The sequence below is a fragment of the Micrasema longulum genome, unplaced genomic scaffold (assembly GCF_059751315.1).
Source record: "Micrasema longulum isolate JH-2025_06_02 unplaced genomic scaffold, ASM5975131v1 h1tg002675l, whole genome shotgun sequence".
Classification (NCBI taxonomy): domain Eukaryota; kingdom Metazoa; phylum Arthropoda; class Insecta; order Trichoptera; family Brachycentridae; genus Micrasema; species Micrasema longulum.
The window spans coordinates 213,286-233,804 of NW_028279808.1; the positions used below are offsets into that span (position 1 = coordinate 213,286).

The 20,519-nt window shown below is 32.5% G+C and overlaps 1 protein-coding gene across 1 annotated transcript in view; it reads right to left on the reverse strand.

The window, feature by feature from the left end:
* Positions 1–227: 227 nt before the first annotated feature.
* Positions 228–20,519, reverse strand: part of LOC148271754 (neural cell adhesion molecule 1-like) — a 115,193-nt gene continuing 94,901 nt past the window's right edge. The window contains exons 7-12 of the mRNA XM_088240983.1: positions 18,625–18,758; positions 16,368–16,551; positions 5,711–5,829; positions 3,318–3,581; positions 1,407–1,595; positions 228–302 (exon numbers count right to left, since the gene is read on the reverse strand). Coding sequence (XP_088097109.1) covers positions 228–302; positions 1,407–1,595; positions 3,318–3,581; positions 5,711–5,829; positions 16,368–16,551; positions 18,625–18,758 — 965 coding nt within the window. The remainder of the gene's footprint in view (positions 303–1,406; positions 1,596–3,317; positions 3,582–5,710; positions 5,830–16,367; positions 16,552–18,624; positions 18,759–20,519) is intronic.

Genomic DNA, 20,519 nt, shown 5'->3' on the forward strand with positions numbered 1-20,519 from the left:
GACGTTTGTTTTTGTTTGTTGTTGTTGTAAAAGTAACTTCGCACGCGCACATATCAATGTTGACGGTTTAAAAAAATTAAGAATGAAATAACCTGTGAATTGTTATTCTAGGTAATAAATAATTTTATAAGTGAGTTTTATTTATATCGGTTATAAATAGTTATATATATATATATATATATATTATGTCTAAAAAGTAAGGCCCATATTGTATAACAACATAATGTTTATTCCAAATAGCATGAAGTAAAATGATTAACAGTTTTACACAAAGGCAATGCTTGCCCACGTTCCAAAAGAGCCTTAAAATATTGCTCCATTAATCATATTTGCCACAAGCACTGAGATTTTTATAGTTTTCCACCCAATTCAATTACATAAAGCACCCATTTGTCCTGCTGCCGTAGAGTAAGGTTAAGAAAATAAGCATTTTTGATAAAATATTAAACTCCCTCTGTAAGCCCCACTTTAGAAGATTTAAGGTGAAGCATGTTATTCTAAGCAATTTTTGTATCCACTCAGAATATATGATAACCCAAAATGCCATTGCATTCTGATGCATTTTATTTATTTAAGGCCTCGATGTAACCAATTTCTTAAGTTTTCATGTACCCTAAACATATACCGACAAACATAGAAAGTGGTATTTCATATTAACTTAACTATCTACAACTACCATTACAAGCATGTAACAGTTGGCGATATCGGCGATAGGTAGAAGATAAAAAATAAATCGGCTCTTCGGGTCTCAATCACACGGTCCTACGAGCCTCGTTTAACAGACCAATTAATTATCTACAACAATTATTACTAGCATCTTACAGTTGGCGATAGCTGCGATAGGCAGTAGATAATAAATAAATCGGCCTTTTTGGTCTCAATCACACGATCCTACAAACTTTGTCTAACAGACCAGTTGTGATTTTTAAAATCATGTTTAAATAACATCATTATCCATTATCTACACCTGGTAGTGAATCGAGCACTGCATTGGTAAAATAAATTCAGCGTATCACGATCTGCTGTTACATAAAAGTGAAGTTATCAGTCTTACGCTTCAGGTGCCATAGTAGTCCTAAGACAGTGAAATATTGAAGTGTTCCAACACCTTTTAAACAAATAATTCATGTCAGCCCTGCTTTATGTGGAAGAACGTACCAACAACTACACTACGAGGGGAATTTTTCCCGCGTGGATTTCCATTTTTAGGATTCTTACTTGAGAGTAGTGATCGAGTCAAAAACACTAGTCCAGAATTCTAGTTCTTTTTCACTTATCAAACAGTATTTTTCACCCGCCCGGACACACGTGGAAATAATTATAAACACAAATGACAACAATATCAAAGCAAAAACTAAAGTAACAGTAATAGTAATAATACAAATGAAAAAAACGCCATAACTTACAATATTGTTGGCCATGCCTTGGTGATTTTCATGAATCCCAGGAAGGGGAAGGCCATTTCTAGTTGCAGGGCAGAACGGCCCTGATAGTCTACTGGGGGGTACACCAGCACCAGTGGTCTGGAGAAGTCCTCGACTTGGAGAACCTGTGTCAATTGTAGACACGTGTTGTCTCTTTCGGATGTAGTCGATCTGATAAAGAAATAAATACATTACCTACTAACAAATTCGTTGAATTGGAAATATCTAAAACAAGATAAAGTCAAAAGATGGCTAGATAAATTGGTTGCGTCACATGAGTTTCTATGTTCATTGTATATTGCACGTTTACTAGGTTGCTGCTTTCAATTTATTAATTACCTACTGAGCCCTTGTGAGCATGTTGTAATTACTCTACTGTGGGTTCAATCCTATTTTTCCCCAGTCTAATAACACCATAACCGTCATCGAATGTAAATGTGGTCTTTATATTTACGACGCGATCGTAAATAAGTGATTTTACCTATCTACATACGAGTGTTCAATCCACCATGTCGTGTATCGCGTGCATCACGAATTAAGAAAATGAGAAGTGTCTAGTTTACCACAGGACATCTGACAGAGCCTACCGCGAGAGAAGTTTCATCAATAAGTTTGGAATAATCCCATTACAAGGTAGTTAATTGAATTAATTTGTATTATGGTTTAGTAGTAAATGAATGGAGAACAAATGGACGACAAAAGAATGGTAAAACAAGTATATATGGCAAAAATGAACGGCAACGTGAGACGAGGACGACCTAGGAAGACGTGGCATGATCAGATAAACCAAAATCTTAAGTCTGGTCACGTCAAAAGCAGACAAAACCGAAAGGCAAGTATGACAAGATGTATAAATGTGGAAGAAGCTAGGAATGTATGCCAAAATAGACGTGTGTGGCGGTCCATTCTCTTTGCTTACTTTTACGGGGAAATGGCGTGATGGTAGTAGTAGCAGTGGAAAAGTATAAAAAGATAACGCAATTGCTACTAAAAAATCCGCGAACCAGCGAAACACGCAAATTTGAGTGTCTACCTGCTATCTGGCAAGTGTCGCGATCATAAATATAATTGTTATTTATTTTTTCCAACCTGATGTTTCACGGGGCATAGCAGTATTAATACACCATTTGTATACCTTTATGTAACAATAAATTGCTGTCAACATTACTCTACAGATTAACGTAATGACGTCATTTAAGAATAATCTTTGCAGCATCTAATTAAAGTATAAACAAAGTTTGAAAAAATATATAAAGAGTGTTTGAATTTTAAGATCATCGGTAATTTTGGAGGCGTAGTTCTATCAAATAAACTAATAGGACGCATTTTAGTGTGATCGGCGAATTTTCAAGATTACTCCAGAGTGAAAATGACGGACGCCCGCTCACGTTTCGCAGCTTCTTCACGACTTTTTGACAAAAAAACAGACCGCATTAGTGTCACAGCCACTATATTCACTTGACAGCCCTGCGACTTTTCTCCGCTCTCAAAAATGAGGAAGAAATGATGAAGAAAGTACGACATTTCACAACCATAAAGATCATAAACAACTCGCGACAAGCCAAATCAAGAAGTGCGTTACATAAATGTTTTGAGGATAAAAAAAAACTCTGGCTAAATGTATTTTACACGATGGTGATATAAATGGGGACAAATTTAACTTTGAGGAATTGATAAAGATTTTTAATTACACAAATTTTTGAGCACTTTTTTAATCAAACTGTCTGCACGTACTTTAAATACACACAAATACAGATCGACAACTATTTTTCGAGACAAGAAAGGAGATCGCTGCGAAATTGTTCATGTATACAGAAAAATATTCTGTGACAAAAAACAGAATCCGTAGATTCCGACTTTCGTTATTTTATTGATGTGTTGTATCAAAATTACCTGGATGTCCCCATCAATCTGGTCAGGGATGATGTCAGGGTTCCTTTCGTCTCCATCTGGAGCACCATCTCCAGCTTGCAGTAGGTGATGTCTGTGCGCTGGCTGAGGGGCTCTTACGCCTTTCCCCTGGCAGTTGGGTGGTACAGCCACGGTAACGGTCTTGCCTCCTGGTGATCCGTCCCCCGAGTCACTGCCAGTCGAGCCCCCTTCGGCCCCTAGGGGTGGAGACCGGGTGCCCGTCTTACCAACTCTTCTTCTGCGATCCTGAGAACAACATATTTTTTTGTTGATTTATTTAATACCATTACGATTACTGCCTTGCCATTTCCTAAAGGGGTTGAGAAGAAAAGATGGAATACCATATGCGCTTAACCCGGCAAACATCTTGTCACACAAGTCCAGCTATCGTATCTTCTTTTGATATGATCGGAATTGAGATTTCGGTTTTTATTATTACATATGACCGTGCCAAGTTCGGAGGTTTTTACCCAGTGCATGAGACAATCATATAATTGTGCATTTTTACAATGCAGTACTGTCTAGTTTTAAGGAGGAACCTTCATAAAGATGCTGATGTGTTTATAAATGTGAGTGGAATTTCAAAGAATGAAGTGTTTCGCGCTTGTTTGCAATGCCTGAATATTTTGAAGAATTGCTGTGAAAAATGCCTTTTTATTATGGTGATTCACGCTGTTTTTGCAAATAATCGAAGCCCAGACCTTAGATGTGGTAGGCAAATATTTTTACTAGTAAATCATGAGGCGGATTATACGGTAAAAAAATATACCATGTCTATTAAAAATATTGATAAGTTACCGATTCGTTTAAATTTCGGTCTTAACAATCAAAATATTAGATTCGATTGCATTTTTAAACAAAGAGTTTTATAAAATATTTGACTTTAAAAATATGCAGGTCGAGTCGGTCGCTTGGATACAAATTGTACATAGATTATCGATAAACCAACTTTAAGTATGTATTTTCGTGTGTTACGTGCATTGAAACGCTTATGTATTCCACGGAAATTGATCATTGATGATTAATAAATAATAATGCATCATGGAACAAACGAAAATTCACGCTTTATTTCCAGAAGCCACAACCGATGTTAAATCGATGAAATCTATAGATTATAGATTACATTATGATCCATTCTGACCATTAATAACTAAAGTATTGAATGATACATGAATAAAACCGGCAGAATAATTCAGCCTTTAATTCCGTTTCAGTGATTACTTTTAAAACCTGGTTTTAAGTTTTATTTGTTTAACGGCTTATAACGGTGATTTAATTTCACAGATTTTATTCCAGGTTGTTATGCTGTGTAAAGAAAGTAATAATTGTCAATGGTATCCAAAACAGTTAGACTTACCAAGAAAAATTGAGAAGTATTTTCATGAGTTTTTTAGTAAGTAAAATAGTATTGTAAAATCAAATTTACATAAAAAAAGGTTAGATCCTATTTACTTCGAAAAAAAGAGCATGTCTAGCACCTATCGCTATCCTAAAAAATTACTAGTTGCTAAAGGAGAAAACATACCCAAAAGAGATCTGTGTATGTGTATTATGATAGATTTGGCAGCTTTGTGCAGATACAAGTATTAGTTAAGATAATTCAGCAACATTTTATTATAATAGTTAAGAATATCTTGACCAGGTTCGACAGAATAAAGAAAAAATGTATCCAAAACCAAACAGATCAGTTTAGAAAAGGCATTGATTTTCCTCATATTATTGGATGGGGGAGAGTCATGGGCCATGAAGGCCCGAAGAAAAGCAGAAGGTAGATGCCTTCACAATATGGTAATGGAGATGTATGCTTCAAACTACATGGACCGCAAGCGGGATAAACATTTAAATTGAAACACCTGGGTTTTAATAACAGACTATTCTTCATCTATTTAAAGCCTGTTTGTCTGTTTTTCGGACACATCAAAGGAAGAAATGAGAACAGCCTTGAAAAATTCATGGTCGTAGGAAGGGTCAAATGAAGTAAAGAGAGAGGAAAAACCCTCCCTAGAAGCACTGATTAAATCAAGGCTGCCGCAAGAACATTTTATTGTAGATCGATGCGGGTGGCAGCGAAGGTGTGTCGGGAGAGGTAGAGAACAACAATCATTGACATGTTGAAAACAAAGATGAAAAAAAATGACACAGACGATGATGAAGATAATCCAAAAGTACATAATAAGCAATTAATTTGACTGTGGAAAAGCGAGAAATTAATTTTCACTAAAATCAGAAGATGAGAGAATTTAAGAAATATATACGTTAAAACTAGTGGTAAATTTTATACATCGTATAAAGTTATTACATTCCTCTTTTATTAAAATTCAGTATATTTCTCGTAAAATATTAATGTTTACAAAAATATGGGTGTAAGTAGGTACCTTATTGCATTGATTCCTAAGAAGTATAATAATGATGGCGGCAACAATAATGATGGCTCCAGCTGCTCCTGTAACGACGCTCATCATTGGAGTAAATTTGAAGGCAGTGTGAGGCAAATCTGTAACAAATCAAGAAAACCGTGTTTTTAAAACTGGTTTAGGATGGGACGTACCCTTGTTATCTGGAAATTTTTAAATAATATTTGTTTAAAAAATGCTAAGATACGTGCTACGCATGTCTAAGGAGAACCTAAACCCAAGTTGCCTCTTTTTAAACCTGCGGGCTCGCGCCATCTTGGAAGGCCGTCGATGACGTCTTTTCGACTTTCTTTGGTAGAACTAAGAAGCGCTGGATTAACGTGAGAGAAAGCAAGAGTGCTGACTGGTAATGAAGTTTCCTGGAGGCAACTAGTGATGTCCATATGCTTCACTTAGGAGCTGATGTGGTAAAAAAGAAGACGAAGTTAAAAAGTAATAAAATATCTCTCTTTCTGATTTTAATCTTCTTGATTGGTTTACAGCAAAGCTCTGCATCCCTTTTGCCTCTCAAATTCATTCTGCGTAGTTCTATTTGGCCTACATATGACATGCAACTCATACCGTTGAAGGATATCCTTGTGAAGTATTATGAGATCAATTTGTCTAGCGCGTCTCTCCTCTTCCTTCCGTTCCTCTTTCGATTCTACTAAAAACCTTGTTATTTGTGATGCGGTTACTCCAGGTAATTCCCATAACTCTTCTATGGGACCACATCTCGAAAGCCTGTAGTTTTTTTTTGTATCATTCAGATAAACACTTATAGTCCATATACAATACACCCAAGACACCCCATATATATGTCTTGATAGGGAGCTTACGTGGTTGATCAATATTATTTGATGTTTTAAAATGAGATTTTTTGATAAACGCTTTTTGACCTGATGTATATGGCGTGGCTATCAGCTTCACTTTTTGATCAACCATTTTGAATGATTCTTCTCCCAAGGTAACCAAACTCTTTCGTATTTTTATATGGAATCCCTGACACTGTTATTCTCGTTTGTTGATTTCGGCCCACGGCTATTACCTTTGTTATGTCTTTATTGATTCTCATGTTAAATTCACTCTCTAGGATTAAATTTATACAAATATTTTTAAAAAATGAATAAAACTTGTGGCAAATAAGCTTTCTAGCAAAAAAGGTTATTTTACTATTCTGGGCTATTTACAATTTATTCATTTTTTATGTATTTGAAGGATGCTTTTGCTTTCTTATGAGTTTAAAATCACAAACTACTAATTGAAAAGTCTGTGTCCGGGAGGATGAAAAACACAGTTTTGTTTGTGAAATTGAACAAGAAAAAAATCGGGTTGTAGTCCCGGCGTGTCTCGGACTCATAAACCAAAGGTCCGTGGTTCGAATCCCAGTCTACCCTAACTTGATTACATTTTCTAATAGTGAGTTATTTACAACTCGTTAAAAATGGCCCTCAAAATTAAATATTTGGGTAAATCATAAGAACGCAAATATTTCTTTTTATAAAAACAAAAAAACCCTGGACGAGTATTTCTAACTCGAGTACTACTTACAGGTGGCACGTGTCCTATCAGCAGGTTGGTTTTATATTTTTATGCAACTACTATAGTAGGATTTGCATGTCAGTATATTTTATGTCCTGACGAAGAGGAGGGTGCGTTTTTATGCCAGCAGACATAAAAAATTTGGTGAGTGGTTATGTACAAAAAAATAAAATAATTCGTAAAAGACCGTTCTTAAAAATAAACTAGTTTTTTGTTTATTATAATTCTAAGGACAAGTATTTTATGTAAAACAGTTTCGTGATGGATTATTGTTAACATAGAGCAATCTACAAACACAAAATCCTGGAGTTTATCTGCCCCGTAATTAAGATAAAATAAATATGGTAAGGTTATCAAGATTCTGCTCAGCAGTAAATGCCATTGTTGAAAGTTGCCTGAATAATTCAGGCACGCAAATGTATTCACGACATCAAAGTTCCAAGAACGACAAAAATTAAGTTTGCTTTCGAAAATCACAATAAAAAACGTTTCTAAAATGGCGACCCATTGATTGCCCTTCAGAATGCAAATGGAGAAGGTTATTTCGTATGACTTTTTGTACTTTTATTGATAACCAAACATATAATTATTACACAATATGGAAACTTCGCTTGTTCATTAGAGTTAAATCTAATTGTGTAAAATATAAAACTATGTAACCGTACTGTTTGTTTTCTGAATAAAAGAAAATAAAACAATAACAATACGTCATTTATTTGAATAATAATTTACAAAAATACTTATGCTAATGATCTGCTGTTAACTCATTTTGTGTTCACAATATACCGACTTTTTTATGTTTTTTGTATGCTGACATACATATTTGTATATATGTATTTTTTGTTATTTTTATTTTATATATCTAAGTTCATCATTATAATGTTATATTTTATATTGTTAAGGCACTTGTAATTTGTGATACGTAATTTATGCATGTATGAATTACATTATCTAACCATAGTAAAAATAAAAATCCGTGTGTATTTTAATTCCAGTTTTATTTATGATTTTCACCAGTGACCGTCGTGACCGATGCAGTCTGACGATGTCAGTCACGACGAAATCTGGTACAAGCGAAGATTATAAATAAAAATGGACTTTTCACAATGAGTGTTTTTGTTATTGTGTATAAACTTAAAACGTAAGTATAAAATATAATATGAATATGTATATGCGAATATACGAAGTGCCCCGACTTAACACGGATTTTGTATCAAGTTCGCAGGCATGGGTCTTTCCTGATTGTGTCGCAATAAACTGTGTCTCTCTCCTTAATAAATGTATGTACAAATGTTATTATAATAAAAAAATATATTTTTAAAATTAAAATGCAGTTCCACCAAGAAATATCGGTTAAAACTCTTAATCCATTACTTTTGATAACTGGTATCTTTTTTGAGGCATTTTTCGTAATTAAATCCATCAATAAACTCCGTGAGATCGAAGTTTTTTTAAGCAAATAATTTTTTTAATGTCAAAATACGTGAATGAAAAGAATACTGTACTTTTGTTTTCATTTTGCATGAGAATAGGGTGAGAGACTTAATAAAAGTTATGAATTAAAGCACATTACACTCGAGCATCAGAAAAATCACATTTGGTTATTGCATTCTCAACGGGAATCGAATCCGCAACCTTCCACGCTAAAGGAAAGCTTTATACCTATTGCGCTACTAGGCAAATCTTAGGTTTTGAAACAAAAAACATTTCAAAAACAAAAAAATTAATGCATGAACAGAGATAAATAGCATTTCATAGAAGTGAATATAGAAGAGAAAACAGATGCCCTCGAGATGTGGCGTTGGCGTCGAATGCTAAGAATCCCATGGATGGTTCGATTTCTTATTTTTTGGAAATTCAAAACGGCCTTATGCGGAAAAGATGTTCTATGGCCTACAAATTAAGGGAAAAATAAACAAAAAAAAATATTTTTACGATAATATTTTCCGCGTGGCCGTTGAAATTTAGATTTTTAACCATTTTTATGGTATTATAGTTTTTTTTTGGGTAAAAAATTTATATTTTAAGATTATTTAGTATTTATTATTTATTACAAAGATAAGGGAAATGGACGCATTAAAAAAATATGTATATATGTTTTTAACAGTTTCAGGATATTATTTATTTTATGCTAAAAAACACATAAAAATTAGTTGTCTGTTATTACTAGTGTTAACACTGGCATTAATTTTCTTGATTTTAGGCGTTTTTTTAATAAAACTTTTTCTTTTGTAGTTTCTGTAGACAGAAACTGATGCTTTTTTAACAATTTTTACAATTTGTGTGACTTGACTGTGACAGGGAAACCCCTTGATGGAAGGTAGTATGGCCTCCTGAATAATTCACGTGTCTCCGATTGCTTCTGAAATTATCTAATATGTAAATTGTTCAATCATTCGTGGCTCTGTCAGATTATCTCACTTAAACAAATCCACATAAACTGTTACACAAATATCACATTCTGATAATAAAGAATATTTGGATACTTGTTGCAATTGCAGTCCGTTTTATTTTGCAGGTTTGTAATTCTCCCGAAAAACATTTTTCTTATGTGTCTTCTCAGTTTTTTTAAATGACTGGGTCATAATAATAACTCATTTAATTTCACTGAACAAACAACAACATGCGTTTTCAATAATATCCTACTGCATTGGAAAGTCAGTACTCTTGCTCAAACGCTGCTTCTGTTTGCTTGTATTTTTTTCAAAATGATATTATGCTAAGTTATTGGGATTTATGATCATTTAAAGATATCTTTTAGTAGAAAATATAAATAAATGGTTAAGACGTAATTTTGATAACGATTTTTCAACACGGTGTAAAACTGTAAAAAAGGCATCCTTATGTCACATGCCGGTTAAAATATTATTGTACCTACCAGATTACGTTTTCAAAGGTAGAAAACATATTTGGTGGCATATCATATATATCTTTTCTTAATATCGCTAAAGTGCAAAACTAGTTCAAGAAAATAGACTCACACAATATGGTAGTAATTTATTTAGCTATTCTGACGGCCGCTCTCTCAGTTTGATGCAGTTTAACGAACTGATTCGAGAGGAAGCGGGGAATGGGTTAGTAAAGCCATTGTAACATATTGTTTAATGAATTATAATTATTTATGCATATTGAAAATGCAAAAAAACAGTCATTGATTATCTAAAATCATTTGACCAAAACATGGCTTTTTTGAAAAAAAATCTAATATTCATCCCCTACGCGGAAAACCATGTGCTTAAAACTGGATTGTGATCCCGTGGTAGAATTGTAAACTCACGGATCAAAGGTCCCAGGTTCAAATCCCACTCTACCACAACTCGATTTCCATTTTTCCAGCACAATTTAAGACTTTTAGGAAATGGTCTGAAAATTTTAATATTTTGGTAAATAATAAGAACTTAAGTCTTTCTCTTTTTCTAAAAAAGTAAAATAATAATAAAGAAAATATAAACATTAAAAAATTACAACAGGGATGGAGAATACCTTAAAAGGGAATATGGAAGTCTAGGCATTTACAGGGCTTATGACCTGATATTGGCTAGTTTGAGTGGCCACTTTACACACTGTGTAATATTCACCGTTCTGCCAATGTTTGAAAATCCATATTTCTTCAATTCTTCCATTTGTTGACAATTGACTCTTAGTTTGATCTGATCTCACTGATCAATTTGTTTATTTTTTGTTTAAATTCTATGACATTGTGAACAATATTCTGTGTTTACTATATTAGTTTTATATCATCCGTCGATGGGTGGAGTGCTCTCCCGAAACTGTAGTAGTGTTCTTGTAAAATAATAAAAATTGTGTGACACTGATAACAAAGTTTTTTCATAATAATTTATAATGAAGTGTTACGAAGTGAATGCCGATTCAATAAAATATATTGTTTTAGATTACTTTAAGTTCATGACGATCCAATATCTCTAGACATCGCAATAATCTTTAAATGTAATCTTGATGAAAATCGACTATTTAAAAAAAATTACTGGTGAAATTTTTTTATCAACTTCATGAAGAACACGATAACTCCACTAACCAGATGACACAAATAAAAAAAAAAGAAATAAATAAACGTTCTAGTTTGCAAATGAACATAAACGAAATTTGTAGATTTTTTTGGTTCATCGACAGGCACTAACAAACTGGCTTATTTGAAATTCGAACCTACTGTACGTGTGTATATGTATGTTTTACCTTTTAATGTAAATTTGAAAATTTTAATCGATTTTCAGAATAAATCTTTCGCAATATGATTTAGCATTGTCAATATCAAAATTATGAAGCCTATTTTCTTGCGAATTTCACAAATTTGATTTGATATCATTATTTTGATTCACATATCAATTCACAGCGATGTTTAATTATTATTATTATCATAAATGCTTCATTAAATTATTTCCGATACGCGCGTAACAAAGCTTTGTTTGAGGGAAGCGAGGGGAAATGTTAACTTGGAAACATGTTCAAAGAGTATAAGGTCTAGAGGAGAGGATTTGTTCTCCTCGATTTGGTCTAGTACAGAAACAAATTCGCCTTACAAATCAGTGAACAAACAAATCATGCTGGAGGGAGAAATCACGAACCAAAAGTCTAGAATCGCCAAACAACAATTTTTGTTTCATTTCAAGAATGATTTCTTTCAAAGAACGTTATCGATTGTATCATTTACGGTGAAACGAATCATTTAATTCAGGCTTGTTATTGATTTTGCATGATATAATGATTTAATACGCTCCTGTATTATGGCAATATCCTGTATCTTAAAAAAAAATATGTCTTAATATAAACGACTCTAAAGTTTTTTAAGTCATTTTTTATATTCCTCACAAAATAATACTAGGAATAATTTAAATTTAGGTGAGGTTAACCCTTCATTCAAAACATTAATAAAAAATAAAGAAAAAAGATTTTGTATTTTTATCATCATTCCACGTTCGCTCCCTAGTTGGAGCATATGGTGTCCACAAAGATCATCAATTCACCTCTATCGGCTTCCAGTATTATATATTATAGTTGTCATATTGTCATTTGTAGCTAGACGGGTAAACACGTTCGCTGCGTTACTTCGCCAAAGAGTCTGGAGCCTATGGAAACGAATAAAAAACGCTCCAACAGCACGCTTCTCCAAGCCACTGCAGGGTGAGTCAGTTCAACCGAGCCATGGATGGAAATTCTGAGACTGCCGTCGGGACGTAATGTAAGATTATTTATTTATTTTAATTCATTTAATAAAAAAATAAAAAAAATATTACTTTTAATATTTTTTCTATCTTACCTTACAAGCTTATTTAAATAAATTTTATTTTTATTTTATTTATTCATATAAAGACACAAATTGTAAAAAAATAATAACGTACCCTTAACTCTATGAGGCCAAGAGCCCTGTTTTGAGTTGGGATACAACAAAATAGAAAATGGAAGCATGTATATTACTACACAAAAAAAATATTACATCAACATAAATTGAATAAACATCCGGGCAACACGCTTAAGAGTAATATATAAATATTAGCAATGTCTTGCCGCAGTCTCCTGCAATGGTATCTTCCCTTGGACAAAAACGTTTTTGACTTTCTTTAATTTTTTTTGGCAATATTTTATCTCTTTAATTTTTATTAATATGTTATACGCATTATGTAAGTTATCTCTATATTATTGTTAAAACATAATGAAATATGTTGGTAGTTTTGCATGGTAGAATTGGTTCTGAACTATTTAGTAATTTGAATGGAAAAATATTATATTATTTTTGTACGATCGAATGCTCTTCATTTCAGAGTAATAAAACGATATTTTTAAAAGTGTTTATGCCTTACTCGTATAAAAATAAAGCTATGTAAAAATATTATAATTTATATTTTAAATATCTAAAACATTTATCATTTTTTGGTATGATTTTTAACATTAATTCATTTATTCATTTGTTTGCATCACTCATTAGCTGCTGACAGATTATGATCTCTGTAAATACCTCGTCTTCCATATTCTCAACAGCTTTATCCTATTAAAATATCAAGTTTATTTTTTTATTTGTAATATTTTATGCTTTCTTAATTTAGTTTCGTATGGAATTATCAGAAAAATTGTCTTTTTATTTTATTTAACCCTTTCCAATTATTTTCACTACATAATTGGAAATAATTTAGAAAATGTAAAAAAAATAGAGCAATTTTTTTTATTATTGTGACTATTTAAGCACATAAAAAGTTATCATCCATAAATTTTCGGGTTTCAAAAATGTTTTTTTTTTAATACGTGGGCAATATGGCCAAAAAGGTGCCGCTTTTCTCATGGAACGCGATACGTCTCGTTTTCAGGTAATTAAAAATATGCGCATTTTAAACAATAGAATTACGTTATAATTGAAATTTTTGTAAATTCATAAACTACACAAAGTAACGTGTAATGGTCTTATGAATGAAAATAAATAAATTTTGGTGGTTTTTCAAATTCGTAACATAAATACAAAAATCAAAAACGTTACCTGGTGTGGATATTCGCTAATAAGCGGAATGGGGAATGTTGTAGTACTTAAAGTGGCCACTTAACCCAGCCAATGACAGATCATAAGCCCTGTAAACGCTCGAATATCCATAATCCTGAATTTGAAAAAAAACTACCTCATCTCTGTAGGGATATAAATAAAAAAAAATATATATATGAATTGTTGCTTAAACTCTAAGAAGGCTAATACTTTTATGAAGGACGTGAAATTAACGAAGTTTGGTACTAAAATCGAGGGATTGAGATTTTCGGGTCTAATCGCAAAATTCTTATATAACATTCATTCTGCTGATGACGGATTAAATTTTAACTCAAAAGTAAAACAATTATGTTTCTACTGACCCAAATGTCACAACAATACAGCGGCAGTGTTATTGCAACGGAAATTTAGCCAACAGCATTAAACTTCAGTGTTTATGTCGTTGACATATTGCTTTTGATGAACAAAAAGCAATTTCATAAATTAAACTAGCAATTATTATGTCGGATTTTTACTAGATGATGCAAGAAGCTGTTACACTAGTTTGCGATGGCAAAAAAAAACTTTGTTGATGCTTCGATGTGTGTTTATTACATATTGAATACAACACAAAATTTGGCCATGAAACGATAAGTGAACTGAACTGATCTGAAATAATTCATGACTGAATCGAACTTCAACAAAAAAGCCTCTATACAATAACGGACAGAGGATTGAGAAAGTTGACAGCTTTAAATAATTGGGAGTTCATATAACTGAGGATGAAAGCATGCACGAAGAGCTCACAACCCGCCTAGGAATGACTGGAGAGATTTTTAACATGATGCGTGTTGTCTGGAACTCTAGTCTATACTCGGTCAAAACAAAACTCCGATTGTTCAACTCTTGTATGATGCCAGTAATCTCATATGGGTGCGAATTTTGACACCTTACCAAATCTCAAAACACCAAACTACTGAGTTTTGAAAATAAGGGCTTGAGAAGAATATTAGGAATAGTTTGGTTTCATTTTATAACTAACATTGAAGTCCGAGAACGGACGCAGCAGCTTCCTATAACGAGTGTTTTGAGGAAACGGCGGTGAGCCTGGCTTGGACACGTGCTGCGCATGCCTCAAGAGAACCTAAACCCAAGTTGCCTCTTTTTTAAACCTGCGGGCTCACGTCGTCCCGGAAGGCCGTCGATGACAATCTTTCGACTTTATTCGGCGAAACTAATAGGGGCGCTGGATTAACGTGAGAAAAAGCGAAAATGCTGGCTGGCGATAGGGTCTCCTGAAGGTAAATGGTCCACATGCTCCACTTAAGAGTGGATGTGGAAAAGAAGAAGAAAAAGAAGGAAAACCGAACTTCACTAAATTCCAAAAAGCGCTACTGTTTTTATAATAGCTGTACAAAGTGTAATCTTTACTTTAAAGTAGGGAATTGAGATCATCTTCAATTTCCCACACTGTCAGCAATTAGACATCTGTGCAGGTAATAGGTATTTTGGATATTTTATTGTTTACGTACAGGTAATGCATTATCTTTACTGTCCTTAAAATGGAAATAGAACTGTAGGAATTGGTTTCTGGGTCAGTCCAACAGTTAAAATTATTTAAAAAATAAGAGATTTAAACATTATCATAACCTTATCTGCGCCAGATAGTCCATAGGACATACTTCACCAAATGAAGCGCATCTTGATCGTCCGTTAGATAAAGGTGATTAGTCCTACGCTTTAAGTATATTTTGCAAACAAGACCGACAGTGAAAAAATAAAAACAAATGATAGAAGAATTAGGGAAACTAGAGGATGGGTCATGGGGTCTACCACAAACTCTGAATTCGGGCAAAGAAAATTCAGGTTTCTAGGCCCCAAAACATTCAATTTATCACCCGAACATTGCAAAACTATGACGCGGATTCAATTAAATACATTTGTGAAAAATTGGTTACTGGGTTTAAGTAGAGAAAAATCGGAAAAGATTTGAGTCTTCGAAAAATTTATTCAAAAACATTTTGAAATAATTAATGGTTTTAATGAATATTGTATAACTGTATAAGAAGTTAACTAGTAAGTGGTATTAAAATAGTTTATTTTGCAAAAAATGTGTCTGCTTTAAAACAGGTGGTACCAAAATTGGTTACTGGATTTAAGTAGAAAAAAATCGGAAAAGATTTGAGTCTACGAAAAATAAACTGAAAAACATTTTGAAATAATTAACGGAATAAATGAATATTGTCTAACTGTATAATAAATAAACTTGTAGGTAGTAAAAAAAATAACAATTCTGCATAAAAATGTCTACACTTAAACAAGTTGTACCTAGTTAGGCAGACTAGACATGATCCAGAGAAATCTTTTACCTAAGTGTGTATGTAGTAGATAAAGAAATTTGTATTTTTGTTTATAAACCATAATTATTATTACTATAGACGGTAATATATATACAAAATTGTGAATGTTACACAGTGTTTAAAATTGCCACTTAAACCAACCAATGATTAATGATGTCATTTGACGTCATTTATACTGGTTTTATATCGAATTTCAACTGAAAAACCCCACGGAAAAGACACATTGATTAAGTAAACTCTTTGAAAATAATGAAGATGTTTTTTTAAAACTTACCAATGATTCCACTTTCTTGTGTAAGCTGCTTCTCAGGAAGCCTCAGGGTTGAAGCTTGAATGACAACCGGCTCACTTCTTCCTTTAGGGTTGTAGGCAAACACCCCCGCTAGGTACTGGTGACCTGGCTCTAGCCCTGATGCTGCAAATCTTGGAACAGCTGAACTTAAGTTAACCTTCATAGCCTGTGGAAAAAAAAAACTACCTTAAATTTTCCATCCAAGGAAAATTACAAAATAATGCAAACAATTTTTACTATGGAAATTGGTGAGAAAAATGAACAATTGTAGTAAAACATTCAAGTTTTTATGTAAAACTGTTTATAGGAGTTCATGTAATTTATTATAGGAATGAAATACCAGTGATACGTACTTTCAAAATTTAAGAACAACTAGTGACCGGTTTCATCGCTTTTTCGACATCCTCGAGACTGGTATCTTTATTGTATTTTTTAAAAATAATTATATTTATGCAAAATCCGATAAGATTAAGAATTGACAATTAGATAATAGTAATTGAATCAAATAATTTTATAAAGTGTAACTGGATAAATACAAGAGTGTCTATAATATTATTTTAATCAGTTTAAAAAAAGTGATTAGGAAATATCACATACTCGAATACCAATATGAATGTGTGAAACGGATTGAGAAAAAAAAGTATTCTCAAAATCAATATGGATAATTTGGAGAAATTTTCTCATACGTAACTTTTAAAATCAAATTGTCAAAGAATGTCTCCACCAAAACGCGACATGTTTGGCCTTGACAATTTGAATTCAAGATTAGCGACGATGTTTTATTTAAATTCAAACGGTCACAAAGTAAAAAATTAACCGAATCGCGACGTATTAGTGACGTGTCTAAATTGTTCAAAAAAATCGTGAAATTACCCTATTGTAATGGCTCTCATTTTACCAAGTTCGTTTTTCAACCATTATTTTACATGTATTAATAGACCCTAGTTAAAAAATTTATGTTTTTAAGAACATAAACCTATCAAATTTTATATAATATTCGTAAAAAGTTTTTGGCGAAAAACTCATTTAGCGAATGGCAAAGTGCAATATTTTTAATGGTACAAATTACCGAATTTTACTTTATGTATTTATGTAATAAAAATAAAAATGCATAAACTATTGTTTCAAGCTTACTGTTATTCATAAAACTCATTTAGTCAATTTTGATGAAAACGTTACCATTATTTACGCGCAACTTTGTAAAATTAAGAGTAAAAAAATGTTACAGATAAATGGAAGTTTATTGAACAGTTTAACGCTTCCGGTGTCAGTTCAATAACGATAAATGTTGCACTATATATAAAATCACACTTTAAAGCAATATTTCTCGTTAACTTTCCGAAGAAGAAATTAGGTTTTATTAGGTGTTAACATACGTTTTTTTCTAATTTAAATATGATTACCAAAAGACAAAAAAACTGGTAAAGGTCAAACTTCTTTCGAAAGAATTTTTTTCTACTCTGCAAGGGCTTGTATTTGTTTTTACGTTTCATATTTTATTTTATTTGATTACAAGCCTTCAAAATGACAATTCAAGTTAACAAAAGTGAGCATTTTTGACATCTCTTTCTGTAATTTGTTCTCTTATTCTCTTCATTTGGAAAAAATTAGAAAACCTATGTTTCACCCATATTTAAGGTAAAACATATTAAAACAGAGATGAAAAACATTTTAGAGAAGGTAAAATAGAAGTCTGGGTATCTACAGGGCTTATGATTTGTCGTTGGCTGGTTTAAGTGGCCACTTTACACACTTTAAAGTAATAGTTTTTAGGCGGTTTTAATGAAACGCGCTCTTATTTCATATCGATCCCGATAATTCTCTTTCGTTATATTAGAACAAGCTATCTAACGATGTATTCTCGTTTACTATTTTTTCCTTTATTTTTTCGATTGAACGCGAATAGATGTGTCGAAAATACTCACTTTCGTCTACTTGATATTCCATTTTAAAGGCCAATTATAAAATAAAATGTACGCAACGAAAAACAAAATACAGTATCTTATAGCCCAGATAATTTTCTTTCGAATGATTTATAAGTTTTACCATTTTGTTTTATTTTTTATGCTCATTTTTAAATTTAAAAAACAGGCAAAAATTTGTTTACACTTAATATATACGAGGCAATTCTATTGCCAATGCAGTGCTATATGCACCATTAGGTGCGGATGACGAAATGACAATGACAAATTGTTAATGGCAAATACCTATGTAAATAAATAAAATATCTTACATTTACCTGGGAATTGGTCTCCCTGACTTCCAAAAGAAATGTTTGTGGAAGTCCACCATTAAAACCTTCTGCACAACGTATCGTGAAAGAACTCATAGATACGTTGAGAATGCTGCAATTGTGGACTTGATCTGGTCGTCCTGTGGAAGAAAGAAAAATAATAATTATTGAAATGTCATGATACTTAAATAATATTTAAAAAATTTAACATGTGATAAAAAGCCGCATCCGAATGTTTGAAAATTACCGCCTGGAAAAAAATGTGTGAGCATCTATAGCAAACTGAAGATATACAAAGCCTATATCTGTCCTATAATGACTTACAGCGTTGAATCCAGAGCTAATACTGTAAGAACCAAAGCCTCTTTCAAGCCAGCGAAATAAAGATACTAAGAAAAATTGCTGGCAAAACCCTTTGTAACGGAATACAAACACGGGCATCCAAAGAATATGCAAACTCGAAAACATTTTAAGATGGGTTTGACAGAGAAAACGGTTCTGTTTTAAGCGTGTGACCAAAATGGCAGAATCAAGGGCCGAAAAATCAGCAAGGTACAGTTTACCCCAACGAAGCAGACCTCAAACATGACCTCCTAAAATATTACAGGACAGCTGACAGTCAGCCTCTCAAGAGGTTATTTGATGCAGAGAATAACAGGCCAACAGGCCTTAAATAAGTGGAAGACAGAAAATAAATAAAAGAAGCTATAAAACAATGGATAGTGGAGCTTGGTAGAAGTAAAATAGATTGTCTCATTCGCCCATACCAATATTGAATTAACTGCTCCACAAGTGTATAGCTTATGTTAGGTTTTTGTTATTTTCATTGTGTGTTTTGTAATATAAATAAAATAGATGTGCATTAATACCTTGTTTTTAAAACTGTCTGAATTTTCGTTAATTATCTTCGTTTTTTTAAGTTAGTCTTCTTTGTTTATTCTCAAATGTAATTTAAAAAAAAGTATATTGTTAAGTGTCCTCGGCACGGGAAACCCCAGTGAGGTCACATTATTTCTATTATTAATAATAGTTTGTAAGCAAAAAATATGAATAAAATAAATAAATAAAATAAATATAAAAAAATTTTTTGAATTTTATTGATTTCTAATTGTGTTACAGCGGACATTCTAGAGAGCGCCTAATGTCGTAAAAGATTCCGCTTATCGCTGAGGCCTGTAGTATGCATCTAAATTTAAGGTTTTATTTTTTTTCTCTTTTCTTTTATATGAACCTTAGAAGCTTTCAATTTTCACCTCAGGGTTCGGAAAAAATATTTACTATTTTCAAATAAAAAAAATTGTTAAAAAAAAGAATTATTTTTTGATCTGAAACAAATTTTGTGATCCTGCGTGATTAGTTAATTAAAGTTATTGAGAGTTATATAGGTCGTGATTATTTCATATCAACGCGACGGAGATTCCTCAAACGAGATTTTAGTTTCGATGATTGCAATGGATTAAGTAATTTATAATAAAGAGCTTTGTAGATTAAGAAGCCCACATACATTGGGAGATGTCGGCGTGGAAAATAGAGCAATCTGTCTTGGGTTCGATGTTTTATAAAGTTTTGACAGCTGTTGGCTGGTTTTGCATTTCACGCGATGCTGAGGTACATATATTATATTATACATGTATTACATGTCATATTTTTGTATTAAACCACCCTCTGTTATCAATGTTTTGAGTATGTCCAAATATTTGTAAAGTGGCTGGATTTCCTCCCAAGATAGTTATTTAGTTCCTAATTAATTTTAACTGAGAGAATAATCAAATTTTGCACAGTGTGTAAAGTGGCCAATTTAACTAGTCAATGATAGGTCATATGCACTTAAAATGCATAAATTTTCATATTTTACTCTCAAAAATCTTTTTTCTCTGTTGCAATAAATTTACACCCTCTAT